The sequence below is a fragment of the Hesperophylax consimilis genome, chromosome 1, assembly GCF_061612785.1.
Source record: "Hesperophylax consimilis isolate HC1 chromosome 1, BYU_Hcon_1.0, whole genome shotgun sequence".
Taxonomy (NCBI): Eukaryota; Metazoa; Arthropoda; class Insecta; order Trichoptera; family Limnephilidae; genus Hesperophylax; species Hesperophylax consimilis.
The window spans coordinates 27651279-27672079 of NC_142836.1; the positions used below are offsets into that span (position 1 = coordinate 27651279).

General features: G+C 35.4%; 1 protein-coding gene across 3 annotated transcripts in view; it reads left to right on the forward strand.

Moving 5' to 3' along the window:
* The window catches only part of spg (dedicator of cytokinesis spg), an 80490-nt gene that overhangs the window by 34434 nt on the left and 25255 nt on the right, over window positions 1-20801 (forward strand). For 2 of the 3 annotated variants that reach the window (XM_089631738.1, XM_089631746.1), the window contains exons 5-13: window positions 13515-13626; window positions 14251-14511; window positions 15067-15282; window positions 16386-16485; window positions 17223-17473; window positions 17835-17997; window positions 18173-18296; window positions 18597-18751; window positions 20550-20718. In XM_089631738.1, the coding sequence (XP_089487864.1) occupies window positions 13515-13626; window positions 14251-14511; window positions 15067-15282; window positions 16386-16485; window positions 17223-17473; window positions 17835-17997; window positions 18173-18296; window positions 18597-18751; window positions 20550-20718 (1551 nt within the window). Of the gene's footprint in view, window positions 1-13514; window positions 13627-13749; window positions 13786-14250; window positions 14512-15066; window positions 15283-16385; window positions 16486-17222; window positions 17474-17834; window positions 17998-18172; window positions 18297-18596; window positions 18752-20549; window positions 20719-20801 lie in introns of all 3 variants that reach the window. The other variant, XM_089631729.1, reaches the window with a different exon arrangement.

Sequence of the window (20801 nt, forward strand, 5' to 3'; positions counted from 1 at the left end):
CCCGCCGTAAAGTTCCCATGCCGTCCTGCTCTACTCTTTTGCTTTATTTTTATTTTGTGGTGAATACGAGTTTTGCGGTGGACTTTCAGAGATTTTCAACTCTTCCCCGAAAGGGGTTGGGCAACGGGAGGGGGCGGGAGAGAGGATTGCAATGTGACCTTTTCACATTCGATCGCCGATGCATTTTGAAATCGGAAAAGAATTAACTCAGGTAAATATATCACCGACCAACTGTTGTGTTGCCATGCAAGTCCTTCTTGCCTATAATATACGGACTACCTGCATAGCTTTTATGCTTAACACTATACACTACATCATGAAATATATTCATAATAATTAATATCGAAGCATACTGATTGAGTAATTAAAAAATAATTCTTAACAATACATACACCCAAGTGTGCTTGAATTTGACATACATGTCTACAAAATTTCCCCAAAATGATAATCCAGGGAAGGAATATTGAAAACGTGATGAACGAAACAGCTAAAATCAGAATAATAGACTAGTGCATTAGAGACATTGTCGTGAAATTAAATTTACCAATAAAATTATTATATTGTGTCATGTTTATTAAAATGTTTAGAAAAATGGTAGAACCTGCAGACAAGCTTGCCTTGTGGCAGCACAGCATGACTACTATTTTTCTTATATTTTTTTTAAATTCTAGTAATATCAATGTTTTATAATAAAAATAACAAATAAATACTTTTATCGAAGTTCGTCCTATGTAACTGCCAAAAGACGGACCACTTTCGTATTATTTTTGATTGCTTAGTACATTTCATAGAATATTACTCAGCTACTGGTTTTAGGTACTGCTCGTCCATTTATTGGGATCAAACCTAACGTTTAGCATTGGTTATCTTATTTATCCTGAAATTTAAGAATTTATGTTTTTCATTCTCATAAAATGTGGTGCTGTGAGTTGGAACTTCCCCCCGGGTTAAAATTCCTTAGTTTAAAATAGTCCTTTCAGATTTTAAAGATAACTTGTGGGGTGCATAGACTAATAAGATTTTGCCAAAGCTAAATGATAAATACCTCGGAGTAGTGACGAAGGAGTAAAATGAAGTATTTTGGTTGATTTATTTATAAATGCATAATGCGTAAACGTCCTATTACTATGAATTTGACGACGGCGCACAGTGGGCTGAAAATCGCCTTTCATAGACATAGAGACTTGAATTTTCAAGGGTATTTTTTTTTGGCTAGAAATGGATTCTGCTGATCATTACTATGCTATAAAATGTCGTACGAAGCAATTGCGTGTACAAATGAAGGAGTTATGATATTTTAACTATTAAAACTAACTATAAAAATAAATTGATTCCACACCGCAATACTAGAAGTCAGATTTATTTCAGTGCTGGAATTCTGGGACTAACTACCATATGTATTCCTCTTTGTCCAGAATACTAATGGAGTAAAACAATTATACCAAGTCATTGGCATCTTCAATTTATCTTTAAACAAATATGAAATATTGTCAATGAAGCAATTCAGTTATGTACAATAAATAATGTATATTTCTTAATATTCATATTTAAAAGCCCCGAAAAAGGGCGTTAATTAACTAAAGATATTTATGTTAGAAGGTAATTTTTGATTTTTTTTTAAATGGACTGTAGTTCTGTGCAGAAAGTAAATCCGGCGTTTGGTTTTTTCCTATAGGTAAAAACAAATAAACAAACATTTTTTTTTTGTCTATTGTTTTCAATAACCCGTTTTATTTATAGTATCACAAGGAAGCCGCCCAAACCCATATCATCGCCATCGAGGTGGTTCATAAGTAGATGTGAATATCTACTACAAATTATGATGACAAGAATGGACAGTCCACCAATTTCTGTCAGTTATGACCAGGAATTTTTAACAAAAAGACCACTGTGCGACGGTGACTTTTTCTTGTTATTTGAACATGTTAAGTTCCATGAAATTACATAATTGCAAAAGTTATATTATTCCGTATCGTAAATATTTTATTGTAGCTCTTTGAAAATCAAGTTAATTTAGAATTCGGAAATTTCCCGTGTTTTAAAATCCATTCTGGAACATTATTTAAGAAAGTATTTTTGTATGCACCACGTTTTGAATTAACGTTTTACTTTTTCATTCTTATTCCCACTGCTCTAGAAGAAACAGTTGAACCTTTTTTTTTTAAATTATTTCCAGCTCCGTGTAAAAATAAAATAAATGAAATTATTGCAAAATATTTCAGTTCATACAAAACTAACCCAAAACCTCTTTCGATGTTTTTTTTATGTAGGTAAATGAAATGAGTAAAAGTGGAGAAAACCCACAAAGTGAAGAATGAGGGAACCACTTTGTGCATTTTGTTATTCAAATATCGTAGGTTACATTTGTTTTATCTTGGAAGTGTAAATCCTCTCGATGAAACGTGTGTTCATTTAATAATTTATTAACAATAATAATCCAAAGGCGTTCGGTGCTACCCTTAGCCTAATAACCGAAAAGCTCCATCTGTGACATCTGTTTCTTTTTAAATGAATGTTTATCTATTTGCCATGACTTCTTTACAGTCATCTGTAAATCTAATTAATGTTATTTTATATCAGTTTTCATGTATCACGAACTTTTTAATAAATAAATTGAGCTTTTTCCACGATCGCGACCATAACAATAAATTTGCAATATATAAGCCTATAAATATACACGGTGTCCAGACACTAGTGGTACAAGCGAGATGAATACAACTGATGAATCTAAATTTATGTCGATGATTCTTTTTTGCTTGATGAAAGTAGTTGCATTGACTTCGAAATTTGAGACCGAAACACCGGTGTACACGACGCCAGAGCTCACCGTTAGCAAGACATACACCAAAAGTTTTTCTGCTTTATAGTGGGGTACGATTTTATGGGCATTCCTACCCACTTACTACCTAACCTACTACCTACTACAAACTAAGAACGATCAAATTGTATGGTCATTTGGTAGAAAATCGTTTATTATTCCAAGCACGTCGAGTCCAGCCGAACATTGCAAGATGCCCCGTTAGACGTTTACCTGGAACTGGTTAGCATCACAATCGATGACTGATTTCTTTGGCAATTATTTTCAATGGCTAACCTTTTATATGTGTTTGGACAGTGTATTTTGTTATTCTTTGCTGCATTAATTACCTTTTGGCGCAAACTTTTAAATTAAGTATTGCAAATAACAATTAACACGTGATTTTCAAAATGTACATCGTAACGGTTTACCTATCTAATTACCTAATATTTTGCGATATTTTGGTTAGAAATTCCCAATGTCTTGCTTAAAAATGTATCGCGTTTCATGCTCATACCTCCTAACTTCGGGGTAATTAATTAAGTGTACAAAACCAGCAAGGTTTACCTGTGTCAATGATATTAGTACGTTCTTGCATATCTGGTAGCCGGTTAACCGCCTAGTTACGTAATTTTTATGGTTGTAATGATTTTTTTCCTTAGATTTTTACGAATATTCGAATCCTGGAATTTTGCGTGATGTTTTCGTGAATTGTTTTTTTTTATCGTTTCGTGCAACATATTTTTGATGCTCTGAGAACGCGGTGGAAAATAAGTGTTAACTTTGTTAATGTCAGTTGTCCGCCACGGTGATGCATGTCCTCCTGTGGTCCACTGTCCCTCGGCAGGCTCTGTCCACTGTCCAGCTCGGGGCAGACGTTCGAATCACAAGACCTCCCCATCTCCTCCGTCCCCGTTCCCACGACTCTTGTCGCATATAAAAAAATGGTCAGGCCGCCGGGCTCGCTCGTGGGCGTGTTTCTGAGATTCCAGTCACAACACAATGGAGTTATAATATATTATCTTCCGCAAGTTCTCAGGCCCCCGGGGTCAATGCCTCTGCAAATTTTGTGTTCTTATTCCACCCATTGTCATTTCTCTAGCCCAAAGTCAAATTGGACGTTGTGTTTTGGAAATAATGTGAATCCTCATTAATGTTGACTAATTTACATACAATTCAGGCAAACGGACCCAAATACATGTAGTGGCTTTGCCTTTTCCGTTATTACCTACAACCTTGTCTTTGAAGCTTACATGAGATCCTTTTTATTTTCAATTTAATGTTTAGGCTTCCCTTTTGACGTTGAACGGCTACCACTACTGAACATTGTTTTAGTTCTCCGAATTCTTTAAGAAGGTCTTTATTAATAATAATTGATCTCGTGTAATTTTTTTGCACAGGTGCTCGCAAAAAGCGATTGAATTTAATTAACTAATTCATAGTCTCTATCAAATCCATTTTCGCGGTTACTCAAGTCTCTATGTCGGAATGCTCTGTGCATGATGTTAGTTTATATTTATAGGAGACGATATAATAACAGCGTATGGAATTTATCTGTCAATAATTTATGGAGGCATGTATAACAGTAGATAATCTGCATACAGGCTATAGGTATGAAATAATTAAACAAATTACATGTTTCAAAATGCCGCCGTTCAATTGTTTATGCTTTCACCTGTCTTATCGTTTGTGATTAGTAGAATTCATTTCGTTACCTGCTTTATTCAAATAATTAGGTAACTTGATTGACTTGTTTTTTTTTACATGATGGTATGTGCCGGTATGTGTTTTAACTTTCTGTCATTGAAACTGAATATCCCTTTGCTTTGGCGAATTATACACGAAGAACAAGAACAACCCTAAAATACTCGGAATAAATTATCCCTGAATAATTTGTGTTGCCCTAGTCTTAGCAAACTCTGTTTCTCTGGGTCATCGATGTGTTCATCCATTATTTGATCGGTCAATAAATAGCTCCAACATTTGTTGTTTTGTAATTTCACCTTTATGAAGTATTTGCATTATGATTCTGGTTATGAAACACGTTTCAGAGAGGATCCACCCTGATCTTCCCCTTGTAGGGGGCGATTCACTGATATTCCTACTATAAGCTATTATAACCCGTAGACAATTCGATAACTTTTAGTCTTATTCCTGTTAACCGGGGAGTTCAGTTTTGAATTACGCAGCATATAACGGGCGCGAACTCCTTTACTAGGACGTATCAATACCTCACGCCCGGTGGACGTTAATTTTATTTTTTAAATTTTTTATTTATGCATCAAAAAAAGTGAAAACATCGAATTAAAAAAATAGAATATTTACAAACAATTATAAAGATTACAAAAAAATATAAAAAAGGTTATAATTACATAACAATAAATAAAAGCACACAGATAAAAGAGAAACATTGAGTTTAAAAAATTTAAATATGTAAAAATTAAAAACTCAATTTCCGTGTGATATGTTCGGAAATATACGTCCCGCTCGTTCCAGGGTGCAACATATATTTCAAGGGCGTATTTATACGTCCTACCCGTACCCGATACTGTTTACGTTTGACGTATTTATACGTCCCGCCCGGTTAACAGGTTAAATAAAATCGATGACGTCATATGTAATTCTATTTACAGTTTAAAAAATATGTTTATATAAAAATTAATGTTTGTTTGTTCGTTTGTCCTCTATAGACTCATAAACTACTGGAACGATTGCGTTGAAAATTTCAAAGTTTGTTCTTATTAGTGTCAGGAGTGTTTAGAGAGTGGTTTTAATGGCAGAAAAAGTCGCGAACGTCCGAGGAAGACTTAACGCATTATCTCTGCAATGGAATGAGATACGTAGTTGGGTTAAAGTCGATATAATGTTGTTTTTTTTGTAGTATCAATGTGGTATGCAGTAGTGAATGGTAAAGGTCGGGGACGCCCGAGGTAAACGTGGCGCTATCAAGTGAAACAAAAACTTATAAAAAATAAACTTTTCAATTCTATGGAATAATATTATTTCTTATATATATTAAATAAAAAAAAATGTTTTCAGGTTCACTAGAATTAACAATGTCAAAACTTTACTCCCAACCATTCATAACCGTCACCTAGTATTTTATAAAAACATTTTTCTTTTTCGGATTAGAACGATTCTATAACGCGGGCAATGTTATTGATATAGTAAGTAAGGTTGTTTCCTTATATCTTTACTAATTGTCAAAAATGAAATGAAATTAAATCAAATCAAAAATCCATTTTAATTGCAACAACAATATGAGGATTTAAATACTCGCTTGAACCGAGATTGATTCAGAAATAGTAGATGTGTTCAACTGCACGGAATTTAGTTACAAGAAGGCTATAATACCTTACCTCATAAATAATATTCCTTTTCATGTTTTCTATTTTATAATTTATTTAACTAATTTTACTTCTAATAAGGTTCCACTAAATTATTATATGTATGTATCACAAGTTTTAAAGGCCCGTATGGGTGCATAATATAAATAAATAATTGTAAGGAAAATAGTATTAGAAAAATTATGACGCACCAGTGAATGGGAAAAGATGAGGTATGCATAATAATGACGTTTAAGTGAATCAATTACTTGTATCGGGTCATGTTAAGAGTCGGTTTTGGCAGAAGAGTACATATTATATGCTGAAGTAAGGAGTATACAGAAGAATTTGTACTATGCGATGATGATTGTTAATGAAGCAACAAGTCTATTCCAAGACAGTTGTGTGGCTCCGCCTATCCGTACGAAGAAATAACTTGACGGTTTGTTTCTTTACTGATAATAATCAAAGATAATTATTTTCTTGGTTCGCAGAACCTTCCCTAACAGGATACTGTGAACTGTGACCAAATTTGCATAGTCCAAATACTAACGCGAAAATTGTTAATGCGAAAGGTGTGTCATCGCCTTACTGGTAATGTTTAATACCCCGAATTCCGAATATATGCCGATTTAGAACATACTTTCCTTGGATACTTTTAAGTTTTAAAAAAATATAAATGCTATTTTTCAGGTAATCTTTATACATTTTCCGAAAGTAATTCCATGAAATTCCCTCGACGGAAAAAATCAAGTGTGCTACGAATATTAAAAAAAATATGTCACAAAAACATGTTACTTTAAAAATTCACAGTGTTTCTTTAAATGCTACTTAAGACATTTGCCGAGATTTTACTCTATTTAAATTAAGGCATGATTTATTAAATCTTTTCTCTCTCGTTCCCTTCAACATTCGTATTTACACATCTCCCTATCAAACTATATTTTTTGATAGCTAGATAGATATGTAGAATAAAGCTACGGATATTGGTAATCTGAAATGCAGCAGAATCATCTCCACGTTTCATCTTGTAGAATAAGTCTGCGGATCACGGATCATCTCTTGTGGTCCATGGTCCATAGAACGTGGCCGCCCGCGCCGCTGCCGTCTCAGCGCTGAGGCTTGAGTCTGTGGCGTCTCGGGGTCGAAACCTGTTTCGGTCCGCGAGGCGAATTCGCGAATGACTGCGGCCCGGCGGAATTATTACCCGCTGGACGGGGAACAAAGGTGTAATATCGGAATTCCTCGAATAGCAGCATGACATTGTTGCAAGTGTTGCGCGCTGAGGCGTGTCGTTGCCAACCACCACCCATCCAAACTCCCAACCTCCAACCAACACTCACACATCCTCTACTAGGAACTGGGATACATAAATTAAAAGGGTTACCCGTTAACTCGTCAATACTGATAAAATCATTTGATTGGGATGAGATGGTTCGATTCTCTGTAGGGAACCCACTTGCGCAGTGCAGGTGTAAACTGTGCGCCTCACTTTGAATTTTGTTTTAGTAAGACATAACGATATTTATTACTATACACTAACTGAAGTTTTAAAATTCTGCTTTAGGGTGGGAAAAGGGGATGGGGGGTGGTTTTTCGAAAACTAATGTAGACAGTGATCTTCATCTTGCCTTGAAGGGCGAGTGTGCAAAATTTCATCAACCCCGGAATAAAACTGTAGATTTTAAAACATAAATGTGTAGATTTTAAAGTAAAATCAAATCCTAATTGCCCACCTTGTCTCTGCCACAGACACTATTCTTTATAGAAGTAGGTAGATAGATTTGTGTGAAAGAAATACAAACTCAACATTTTTGTCATATTGAATAATACTTGCAAATAATTTTCATTGTAACATGGTTGAAAAATGATACTACACGTAATATTTAACCTTTACCTTCCTGGAGATAAAGATGTACCGCCAGAAGGGGGGTCACTAAAGTCTCCTATATACGGAGCGATCGTGTCCCTATTATCATACTATTTTTACCTTTCTGAAGGTAAAAATCACGTATCGCCAAAAGGGGGGTCACTAGAGTCCTTTATATACCGAGCGATCATGTCTCTAGTATTATACTATTTTTTCCTTTTCCAGTAACACTCTGGATATTAGCTACTATTTTTCATACCTTTCATTTTAACCGAACACCGCCCATCTTCGCCCAGCAGCGAATCATTAACTAATTCAAAACGGTAAAAGAGATAGTATTAAATCGAGCGTAACTCAAATGCATATTATTGTAGTCTCTTCCACTAAACACATGCACTCGCAGCTTGTTTCTGTCGAGGAATTAAAAAAGTAATGGAATCGGAGGGCAAAAATATGCATAATGATGAAACGAAAAAAAAAATATTTTTATTTTTTTTCATAAGAAGCGATTACTTTGTGGTTAGACATTATATAATAATAACTAAACAGCTTTAGTTATTATTATATCCTGATGAAGCTTGGTTTAAGCGAAACCGGTCGATGTGTAAAATAATAAATATTTGTGGTTAAATACAAAGTGTTTGTTTTATTTTAAAGAAAAAAAAATATTTTAAAAAAAGGCGCCGTTTGACGAATTAAATTTTATTCCATCATTGTATTTGAACATAGTATTAGCGTGCGTTTTAATTAATCTCAGTGGAAATCGATCTTCTATTACAAGTATTTTCACCGTTCTCTGTACTTAGTAGGGGGAAGTCCCGCAGTGCCGAACACCTAAGCATGTGAGATATTAAAACAATGAATGGATTTGTATTTATTTATTACACATTATTCGGTACATAACAATCATAGACATGTAAATAAATCATCAAAAAAAAAAATCAAACAATCAATAGAATACAAACTAAAAGTTAAAACAAAAGCTAATCATTGGCATCAGTTTTTGGTTTATCATTATGTGGCACCTAGTACCGAACACACTTATAAAATAGCGCTTATGACTAAACAATCCTAATAAAGGTAACATATATCACAGATATACTTATCAGAGCACTCTGGAATATCAGGGCATGCCTCGTGAGCCCATTCCTTACACGAGTTGCACTGAATCCAGTCCTCGTCATGACTTTCTAAACAAACAACACATTACGTTTCTTGGGTTGCATGCGCAGATTGGTTACGCTTTTTACGGTTTTCTTGTAATGGCAAAGTTTTAGTCTTTTTTATCTGTCTTCTTAAATGTACTTTTTTAAAAGTATATTCCTTAACAAAAAGTATATTCCTGAAGTAAAAATTCATTTTTTGTCAATGGCATGCCTAAGTCTTTGATGTGTTTTTCTAAGACATTCTCATATTCCGACGAAAAGGTTTTCGTGAACCTCCCTAAGATAGGTTTTAATTCTACTTCTTTTCCGTCTCTTACAAGTTTCAGTTTATCATAGAAAGTAGTAGTGGGAATACCGTATCTTGAAGCAGCTTCTCTTAAGGACATATTTTTCATAGTTACTTTTTTAATTGCAGCTTTTAAATTTTCGGGTTGCCAGCGACCTTTTTCTCTCCATTATTTAAAGTATAATATTATCTGAAATAATAAAATGGAATCAATAATATCATTTAAAATAAAATAATCGCGGAAAAATAATTGTTCGGTCATAGGGGAAAAAACACTGTTCGGTCGTAGGGACTCATAGACCAAAATTAACATAAGAATAACCTTAAACATACTTATATAATACAAGTTTTAAGCACTAAAATTGTAAAAATACTTACCAAAGACAAATTAAACTCTAATAGGAATGTCACCACACGTAATAGTACGAGAGCCCACGACCAAAACCATGTCTCGTAGCAATACGGCAAAAACCCTATAAAATCGTTAGATTGTATGATTCTGAACCCGACTAGGTGTGTAGTAACGGTCGAAAGTGTAGCAACTGCGTGGGAGGCCATTTCTGCTGTGTCAAAAAAAAGACAGTCGGTATTATAGCAATACGGCTGATAGTGAAAATGTACATAGATTTTATAATTGTATTACGAAAAAGTTTGTTTTCAGACATTTTGCGCGTAGCATATAGCCTGAGCGCATTTTTGAAAATGTCAACAAATTTAGCCGACCTGTATCATAGCAATACGGATATTTTTTTTTTCAACTTTTCGTATTGCTGCCATGATTACCAAAAACCTGTTTTCAGACACTTTAAGTGTAGCATATACTCCCAAAAACTCACTAACGATGTTTATTTTACAGAAAAGGACGTTGAAAATCTCCCGAGCGACGTCGAGAGTGATTTCGAAGACGACGATTCCGAATCCGACAGCGATTGAATACGAGAATATTTTGTAACTTTGAATAAACCGTTTTTTTTTCAACTTCATCCCATTTTCCTATTGTGCGATTTATTTCAGTCCTTCAACTTCAATGTTACGGTTTCGGGTAAATTCTTTGTTAATTATTATCTAATAAATTCAGGGTCGCAACGTATTCATTGGTTTGTAACAGAAAATTCAAGATGCCTCAATACGATTTTTAAATGATATCTGAGTATCGGAAAGTTGTCTGATAGAGAAGGTGCTACACTTAATTTGTCTGATATAAATTTTTTGCACATGTGGACAACTTATTTTATCATGTCCAACAATTTTCAGACATATTGCTATGATACCGATCGGTAAAATTTGTTAACATTTTCAAAACGGTCTCAAAATTTAATGCGTTCACATTTCCGTCTGAAAATTGTTTTGTTCGCATCAAATAACCAAAATTTACTAATAAAAAAGATTTTCAGACGTATTGCTATGAGACATTTTTTTTTGTCTCATTTTTAATTTTTTTAAGTGATTTTACGGGTTTGCGCTACACCACTAACGTCTGAAAAATATGTTTCCGGTATCTCAGAACTATCATTCAACTACAGTCTGCAAATCAGACATATTGCTATGATGCAGTTCGGTAAAATTCTTTGACAATTTTGAAAATTCGGTCAGATCAAACGCTACGCGGAAAATGTCTGATATTGGTATTTTCGAGTTCAGGATAATCGTATCTATCGATTTAATGCGGTTTTGGCCGTATTGCTATGAGACAAAAATATTGGTCGTGGGCTCTCGTACTATAAATCTTGCAACCACCAGTATTTTCTTGTATGCACGATACGTCACGTTCCCGCGGAAAATGACAGCATTGGCTCTCACGGGAGCTACAAGCAAGACTAACTGCTGCTGCGCCTCTCGCGACCTAACTAGCTCTGTCTCTTTCTTTACCACGACAAACGACCGTTTTCGTTTGCTTATTTGTCATAGCATAGTTTTCGTATTTGTTCGGTACTACCTGCCGTTCGGCGTAAGGGGATTTCCCCCTATAATGATGACAGAGTACCAACTATTTTTTTGTTTGTTATTTATTCTTTGTGTCGGTAAAATGCTCCAATGTAGATAGTAATTATTTATCGATAATATATATAGATAGTTTTGAAGACATGACCATTTGTTTTAAATTTGGTTTTTTTTCGCGTTCTGCGATATTTCTCATTTATCAATTGAAAAAAAATCCAATCAACCATCCGAAAATGGGTTTTTTTGCACACGTTTTGCATACAGGAAATAATTAATTGATATGACCTTCCGGCGAAATAACATAACTCGTCAACTATAATAAAAATTTGAACATACTGAACAATCGACTCATGTATTTTTATGGATTGATATAAACTTTGTTGATATTATATTCAATAAGTGCTTCGTTTTATTTTCTTTCAATATCTGATGAGACGAACGAGTTGAACAGAATAGATAATAAAACAAGTAATGTCTTTATTAGTTCATATTTTTATTCAATAATACGTTTCACGTCACTTTTTACTTCGCTGAATTTCCGTACACGTTTACGATTTCTGCGGTGCGTTTGTGGTTTTATGTTTAACACATTTGCGTAATATAATTTTTTTATTGTTAACTTTTGGAATGCCGGATTCCCGCGAATTACAAAGCTTCCGTCGCGCTTGTTTACTGTAATTTTGTAATACACACTCACACAAAATTATCTTTTTTTTTAATGTGAAACCTCACAAGAGTCCCAACTGCTCCAACCGTCTGGAGCCAGTGAGACTATGGCATTCCCAATTGAGGTATGTTTCGAGGCTGAAGGTAGTAGGAGGAAAAGGAGATGAGGATGAGGAAGGTGGGGGAGTACCTGGTTATTCAGATCTGGTCACCAAACTCGACCAAAGAAGAGTTAGGAAAGAGGAAGGTGGGCAGTACCTGTATTTTCAGCTCTGGTCGCCAAACACATCTAAAGCCATTTCAGGCAATGTTTCAATTTTGAGTGGTTGTCTTACGCCAGGGGGATACTGAGAGTATCTTCCACTTTATATTATTATATAAATTACATAAAGTGAATGTAGGGATACAGGGGTAGGCGGAGAAGACGGATCGCCAATCTTGGCACACACTTCTTGCCTCATTCACATTCATACATCATCTGACTCATGACATAGCCCGACTCAGGTATCTGATTCACTTGATCGTGCCATGTCTTCCTCGGGCGTCCTCGACTTCTGCTACCATATATTATTTTAAATGAAATAACACAAATGAATCGAATGAAATTTAATTGCGTCGGGATTGTCAGGAACCCGTCACCTTCGGCTAGCTAGTCGAGAGCCTCACCCCTCGACCACAGAAGCCGCCCTACATAGGTACTTACAATAAAATACATTTATTTTACTCTGAAACATTTTATGCTACGGCATCTTCTAATATTTGTTTGCCGACTTGTACCGAATTTCAAACAATGCAAAACTTTTCTTCCGATTAGTTATTTTCTTGACAAGCATTTAAATATGCTACCAGCAGGTTTTAAAGTATAAAAATCCATGAAAATATAATGCCGGAAACCATTATCATACGGCAACTCCTGCTCACGATTGGTACAAATCTTGCGTACCCGATAGGCAACTTCGTCACACCAGGGGTTAATGAACACATTAAAAAAATGTTTTAATTGATCATATTATTCTACCTATATATCGACTGTGGTTTGGTAAAACCATTCAAGCCACAAAATGAAAATTTTACTTGAGACGATAAAAACAAATATTTATAAATCTTAATAAAATTCTTGAATCAAGTTTATGTGAAAGTGGTCTTTCGTTTTTCAAAATATTGCGATTCTATTTATTTGAGATTTTGGTAATTTCTTCTACGGTTTTCTTGAAATAACCAAAAAAATTGTATGCATAAATTTGATTTTTAGTATTAAAAATGCCTTAATCAGCAAAAAATACTTTACCATGTTGTTCTTAGAAGACTATTCTATATGAAACCACTGAAAAGTAACATTTCCAAAAATGTCGCTTGAAGAGTTTTACAAAGTCAATATAGAATCATGTTTATTTCCCTGTAACATTAATATTGAAAAAATATTTTTGAACAAAATTAACCTGTAGTTTTGTCATTATTTCAGGAAACTTGGCTTGGAGCTGGTGCCACGAGAAGGTTCCAGAGCGGTCCAGCCCGGGCAATTAGGAGCTGTGAAGCTCTACAGGGTTCACTTGGCCAGCGCTGATTCTGTATCGGTGAGTTCAGCCTCCTCTCCCTATCTCTCTTCAAACACAACCTCATTTCCGGTGGTTGAAAATATTATGATATTGTTCCAGAATAATTATTGATAGTGGAATTTATTTCGATCTTTTCTTCAGCCAGCATTACCTACTGTCGTCCAAAGTGAGAGTACGGTATGTGAAAAAAACAACTTTTATGAATCAATGTTGTAAAGTGAGCATTTAAAAAAAACGTAAAATGACCTTTGAAAACTTTTTTACAAATGTCATATAAATTTGAAAATTATTAAATTTATTAAATCCACAAGTTTTAGTGTTCAAAATATCAACAGTGGCCCTCTCATGCGCCTGACTGCAAACTGTGCACAAGGATTGTTTTACTTGTACATAATTTAAGTTACTATAAATAAGTTCGGTAGACTTAGGGGGTATTTCACCATCCTCTCGATAACTATCCATTATAATAAATAAATACTTGCAATAGGTAGAAAAGTCGGCTTATCTTAAAAACTTATATGATATATATATTCACTATATCTAAAATATACGCTATCCAATGAATACAGGATGGTGAAATACACCCTCATCTTTGATAATTTAACCCTTTCTTCTCCAATTGTCTAATTAACCCTTCCACAGACGGGCACCCTCCGCCGCACGGGCAGCCACGGTGGCGCTGCCACCGCCGCCACCACAGCCAGTGCGGGCGTTGGCCCTTCACACCTGTGGTGTTGCGCCCGGGAGTGTGCTGCCGGCGGAGGCCAGCCTGCCCAGGCGCTGCTCAGCCTGTACGACGGCCGCAGGGGGGCTTTCGTGTCGGAGAGGTTCCTCGTCAGGCTCGATGCGGACGGATTCAATAACTATCTGGATAGGCTGCATACTAACTGCGCTATTTTTACAGTAAGTATTTAGTTAATGTCTTGGTGTGCAAGTGAAGTCTACTTTGATGTACTAACTCATTATTTTAATTGTTCATTTAAATTTGAATTGTTTCTTGTTTGCTTAATTTCAATTTTTCATTTGATGTTCAACATCCAAAGTACTCATATAAATAACAATTAAAAAAAAAATTGGTAAATGAGTGCGACCTTTAATCAGCTTTAAATATTTTTAACGGTCATTCATGTCTAGCCAATTATTAATTGTTACAAAGCCTTTAATACCCCGACACAGTGAGACCACTGAATTCAAGCTCTACTAGGGTTTGTTCAAGCTTACGGTGGTCGGAGTACACCGAATAATCACACTCATTATAACTTCTTCCTCCAACTAGTATGTCAGGCGAAAAATTCACCGATAATGTATGCCAATACACAAGGCTTTACGTGTTTTTAATTTTACACAACTGATAAACAACCGTTAATGTATGGTAAATGGTAGTTTATCAGTTGTGTAAAATTCAAAACAAGTTTACTAGTAAGGGGGTAGGTATTTAATATATAAATAAAATTTCAGGATCTGGGCAATGCGGACCTTGCGAAGGAGCTCTACCTCGTGGCACAGATTGTGCGAGTGGGGCGCATTCAGTCAGCGGAGGGAGCGCGCAAGGGAGGGGCGGGGTATGTCGGAGGCTCCGAGGGGTACCGCCGGCCTCTGGGGGGTGGGGTGCTACCCCTGGCCGATCTGTTAGCCGCCCCTGCCCACCAGAATGAAAAGGAATACACATTTAAGGTAAGAATTTGTGCTGATGAATTTGGCTGATCATGGTTCATCACATGGTTGATCACCACAAAACAACTACCACTTGAACCACTAGTTTCCTGACACCGTGAAAAGTTTATTATTTTAATTACAAAGTTTATTAACCCCTCAGACCTCTGGCATATTCTGTCAGAAGGTCGGAGTTTTTCTGCTTTGCAATAAAATCCAAATAAATAGAAAATTTCTTAACCTATCCAAAAACTAAAAACTCTTGACAATAAGGTTTGTAATACATTTGTCTAATAAAATATGTGCTTTTTATTTTTTTTTTCTCAATAATTTTAGTTACAAAAAATGTAAGGTGAGCCATTTTTTAAACTTTTTATGTTTGCATTAAAAATTTTAATATTTAAAAAATTTTGTTTATTTCACCTTTCAAAAACAGCTTTTACTTTTCAGCTATGTTCAGAATATTATAATTATTTGGATTTTATTGATAGGCATGGGGTGTTAAGGGTAGGCAAAATAGGTAATTTGATAGAAAATAGCTATATAAAACGGCTAAAACTACCTTTCGTATGCCATTGATTGATAATTTACATTTTTTATTACCAAATAATGGATTATTGTTTTTCACTCTCCTTATTTTTTTTTTCATAATTTATTTAGGCATTCTACCATAATAAATAAATCATTATACACAACAATACTTACATTTACAACTTCGATCTATATTAGTATAGTTTATCGCATTAATATTGATTTTAGACAATATTTTTCCTTTTAAATATGTATTTTATAATACCTTTTCATTGTTATATCTGTTGATACAACAATTAAATAAATACTTCTTTTGGCACCAAATTTCAACACATTTCACGGCTTTTTTTTATTGATTCTATAAACAAGCCACACTTCTTTATTAGTTGGTTATTTTACTTAAATATTTCCGAATGGGGATGGTGATGAATGGCAGTGTTACATGGTTGTAACGCATGTTTAATGTTTCAATCGATAAGTTTGCGAATGAAAAACTACCTCCAACTAGCGATGAACAAATGAAGTTTTGACAGTTGAGAAATTCTGCTGGGTCTATAACAAGCACTTAATGTTTTCCATTTTTCTATTTCTAGCTTTACCAATGTGAGGAAAAAGATTTTCACCAGCTTCATGAACTGATTATCAAAAAACAAAGTAACAAGTACAGCCCTCTATCAGGACATCCAAACTTTGGTGAGTTTTCCATGGATATTATTATTATTGTCAACATGGCTCAATATCCCGCAATAGTCTTCTTCATAAATGATCTCATCATGCGAGTCATTCACTTAGTGGAGGAAGCGTACAACGGAGGGGCGGGGTATTTTCGCAGGCTCCGATGGGTACCGCCGGCCTCTTCATCACAGTCTCAGGGACCCCCAGAATCTGACAATAGCTCCATTTCAATCATTATGGGGAGCGGGTATGAGTACCGCCGCCCCAGAAACCATTTGTGGATAACCAACACCTCTGCCATAGGTCAACTTAAGTGGTTCACTATGTTTGGTGACTTAGCAGGGGCGCACAGGTTCATGGGGGTGAGGTATGTCAAGAAATTGGTGGCGGATGCCACCGACTGCTTGGCTGGCCGGATCAGGGGAAACTATCTCCATCCATTGCCTTGCACCGGGATGGATTCATAAGTTCGTCACTCCTGGACACACAATTGATCCCCAGATGCCTACCCACCCCTCATTCCTTTTTCCTTCTCGGAATTACCATTCCTTTAAAACCACCCTTCATCCCCAAAGATGACATAGATCCCGAGGGAAATTATTTTCCTCCGGGCTTCCTATGTGGAGCTAATGAATTTTTTTTTTATGTTTGATTAATTTTTGAAGTTTTAATTGCACCACAATCATCATACCTCAATTTCAATCATTCTGCAATCACAAATCTTTCTGTATTCAATATACTTCATTCATTTACAGGAATGGTTGTATCACTTCGCCTAATCAAAGGTGACGCCTTGAACGCCAGTTCTGGGGGAGGAGGAACTAGTCCCAGTGGTGCTGTCCGCGCCTGCAAGCTTGGTTTCCCCGATGTGATCATGCCTGGAGATATCAGGAATGATCTTTTCATCACACTGGAAAGGGGCGAGTTTGAAAGGGGCGGGAAGCCAACACCTAAAAATGTGCTCGCAAGCTTGTCGGTGTTTGATTCTACGGGTGCAATAATAGACGTAAGTGTTCTTCTTTTATTAAATTTTTAAAAACGGTTTATACTTTTCTTATCTGCGAAATGAAATTATCATTTTTAGTAACGTCTGTTATCCACATGCCTAGATCAGGAATAATTGAAAAGATGCTGGTTGGTATACTAATGGTTAACTCTGAAAGTCTTTAGCAAATGTTGCTTTTCTGCGCGGGGTCTGGTTTTTCATTGTGCGCTCTTCGGCGGACAACGTACAACTGATTTTGTGGTTTATTCAAAGCACTCTCGAACCCTCCTGGGTCACATGGTTTGCCTCCAGCTCGTCGAAATGATACACAGTTGTTATGTTAGGGAAAGTTTATCATTTTAGAATTTTGTGAATGTTTTAGGAGTGTGTTTGGAGTGCTGCAGGCTCCGGAGGTGGGCCTCAACACGATGCTCCCCTGCTGTACCACAATAACCAGCCCACCTGGCAGGAAGCTCTTCGGCTTGCTGTGCCTCTGGACAGATTTCCATCGGCACATTTGAGAATTGATTTTCGACACTGTTCAAGTAAGTCCAATATTAATCTTTTTGATGTATTATTGGAGAAGCAATCATCTCTCACTTTGCTTTTTTTTGTCACAAATGTTTTTAATTATATTTTAATAATATTTTATTGCACTCACTGACTACACGAATTAGAGTTAACATTTTTTGTTTACTAAAACACTTTAAATGTTTGCAGCAAGAGACAAAGGAGAGCGAAAACTGTTCGGTTTTGCATTTGCGCGTCTTATGGAAGAGGGCGGCGCTACTATTAGCGATGGACAGCATGAGTTGTATATCTACAAATGTGAAGATTCTGCCAGGTAAGATATATTTTTTTTATTCATAAATACATGATATTTGACATAGACATTTACAGATAATACATTTATTAAATCACACATTAGGCAGTTGCCTGTTTGGTGACCAATGGAACATAGTTATATTGTATGAAGTCTGGTGTAAACATAGTAGAAATAAATATATAAAAATGCTGAAAAAATTAGATATCTAATTTTTGCTTATTCAATGTTAGCAATGATCAGATCTTGGTAATAATTTAAATGAAATAATATAACGTACAATATTTTATTTGATTTTAAAATTTTAAATATGTGTTGCAGATTGACAACTGCCAGTTATTTAAGCCTCCCAAGCAGTGGAAAAGATGTGAATTACGCCAAACAGCAGAACAATGAAGCATTCTCATTTTCGAGAAGCAGCAAAGAACTGGTTTACATCAAATCTCTGCTCTGCTCTACAAAACTCACCCAAAATAGTAAGAATAATGACTAACGACACTCTACTGATATTATTATCAAACAGGTACCTTGCTGTGCAAACCCTCCAATCATATATTAACCCTTAGAATGCCAGGGTTAAAATTTAAATCACACACCATACACCGTCTGACATTATTTTTGTAATAACTTACTTGTTTTTTTTTGCAAAATTATGTTTTTGTAAATTGTAATGTCTTACCAGATTGTCTTACTAATTAGATTCTTACACCCCTGTCAACATTGGTGTGGTGAAGCCTGCCTAAAGCCTGGTTTAGGTCCGTTTTAACCAAACCAACATGGTAATAAGTCAAGCTATTCACTGTTCTGACCTTAAGCGCCGCGTAATATTTCTACCACGCGTTTTAGTAAGGCTGAATGTGTTTAAATGTTTATAATTTTTTTGTATATGCATATCTATCCTATCTAGTTTCCCCAGGATAGCTACTTATATTCAGAGAAAAATTTTGTCTAATTAAAAATATAATATAATGAAGACATGAAAATATTCTTGAGATTAATTATATTTTCCAGCTAAAAAAGCGTTAAAAATAAAAATAGTTTATAAATATGAGACTTTCCTGTAAATAAATACAGGGTACTATGATATTGGATAAGGAATTTTGTGACACGCTTTTTCACAGATAAAATAAATATATTTGTAATATATAAGTGAATAAAGATGCATTTTTTCCTTGCCAAGCAAATAGTATGTTAAAATAAGTAAAAAAAACACTCTACATTTTTTAAGGTTCAAAGTATTATCAAATCAAGGCAAGTGCTGTGAGTTACTAGGAAATCTACGGTATGTCACGGCACACTAAGGGTTAAACCAGAGGTTCCCAAAGTGGTCTATATGGACCCCAGGGGTCGATATCCACTTGCTGGGGGTCTATGTCAGCGAGAAAAAAATTTGGGGGTCCACGAGATTCAAATGGGGGTACATACGAGCGGACCCCCATTTACCTCAAGTCAACATTTAGGTGTTCCGTAAATGGCACAATAGACCTAACACAAATATAATAGACTGAGAAATTACTTATTTGATATTTGCATTTTTATATTTCGTAAAATTGTTAATTGAGGTGAATAAATAGGGTCTATATTCCTTTTCTCGTCAGAATTAATATATTCAAGCAAAACATTGTTCATTGGAATCCACGAATTTTCCTAGTTCCCCAACTTGTTTTTGAAAAACGTCCAGGGTAATAATGACGTTCAACATTTAAATGTACTTTACACAGACTTCAAAACTAAGTTGAGGACATTTTGACTATCGAAATGGAACATTGAAGAATCGGAAAACATGTGACAAGAAGAAATGACCGGAATAAGCACTGACAAAGAACTTAAGGGGCAGTTCTGTAGGGCTGGCTACAGAAAGAAATTCCCGTTGCTTATCCTGCTTCATTTTCATTTGGTGTAATACCTCACAAGGGTGTCCCTGTCTGCACAATGTAAAGACAGAGCAACTATACCGCCACCCGGTTGTTGGGCAGGCAAGGGAAGGGAATCTTTTTACTAAAAAAATAAATGATTATCTATCACATGGGACGTTAATAGGAAAATTCAATATTCGGGAGGCAGGAGGTCTATGGAAAAAAAAAAAACTTGGCAAGTGGTCTACGGGGCAAAAAAGTTTGGGAATCTCTGGGTTAAACCCTGGATTTGCTATTACATATTATCAATAAGTATTATTATTGATGTTAAAAAAATCAACAAAAGGCATTAGTGACTTTTAGCAGCATGTTGACTAATTGTTCATTTCTTTATAAAAACTCTTCTTTTCTTCATCAGGTGATCTATTGGCACTGCTTCAATGGCGTGCTCATCCTGAAAGAGTTCAGGAAACTCTTTTAAGAGTTCTTCGCCTTGCCGATAGGCTTTTATGTGAAGAATTGGTCAAGTTTCTTCAGGATGTCTTGGATGCCCTTTTTGCTTTATTTTCTACTGAAGATGGCAACAGGTTAGTCCTTTATTTTCAATTCAAATAAACAAATCATTTTAATTAAAAGACTATTATTTTCTCAGCCTATTGGCTTATTTACA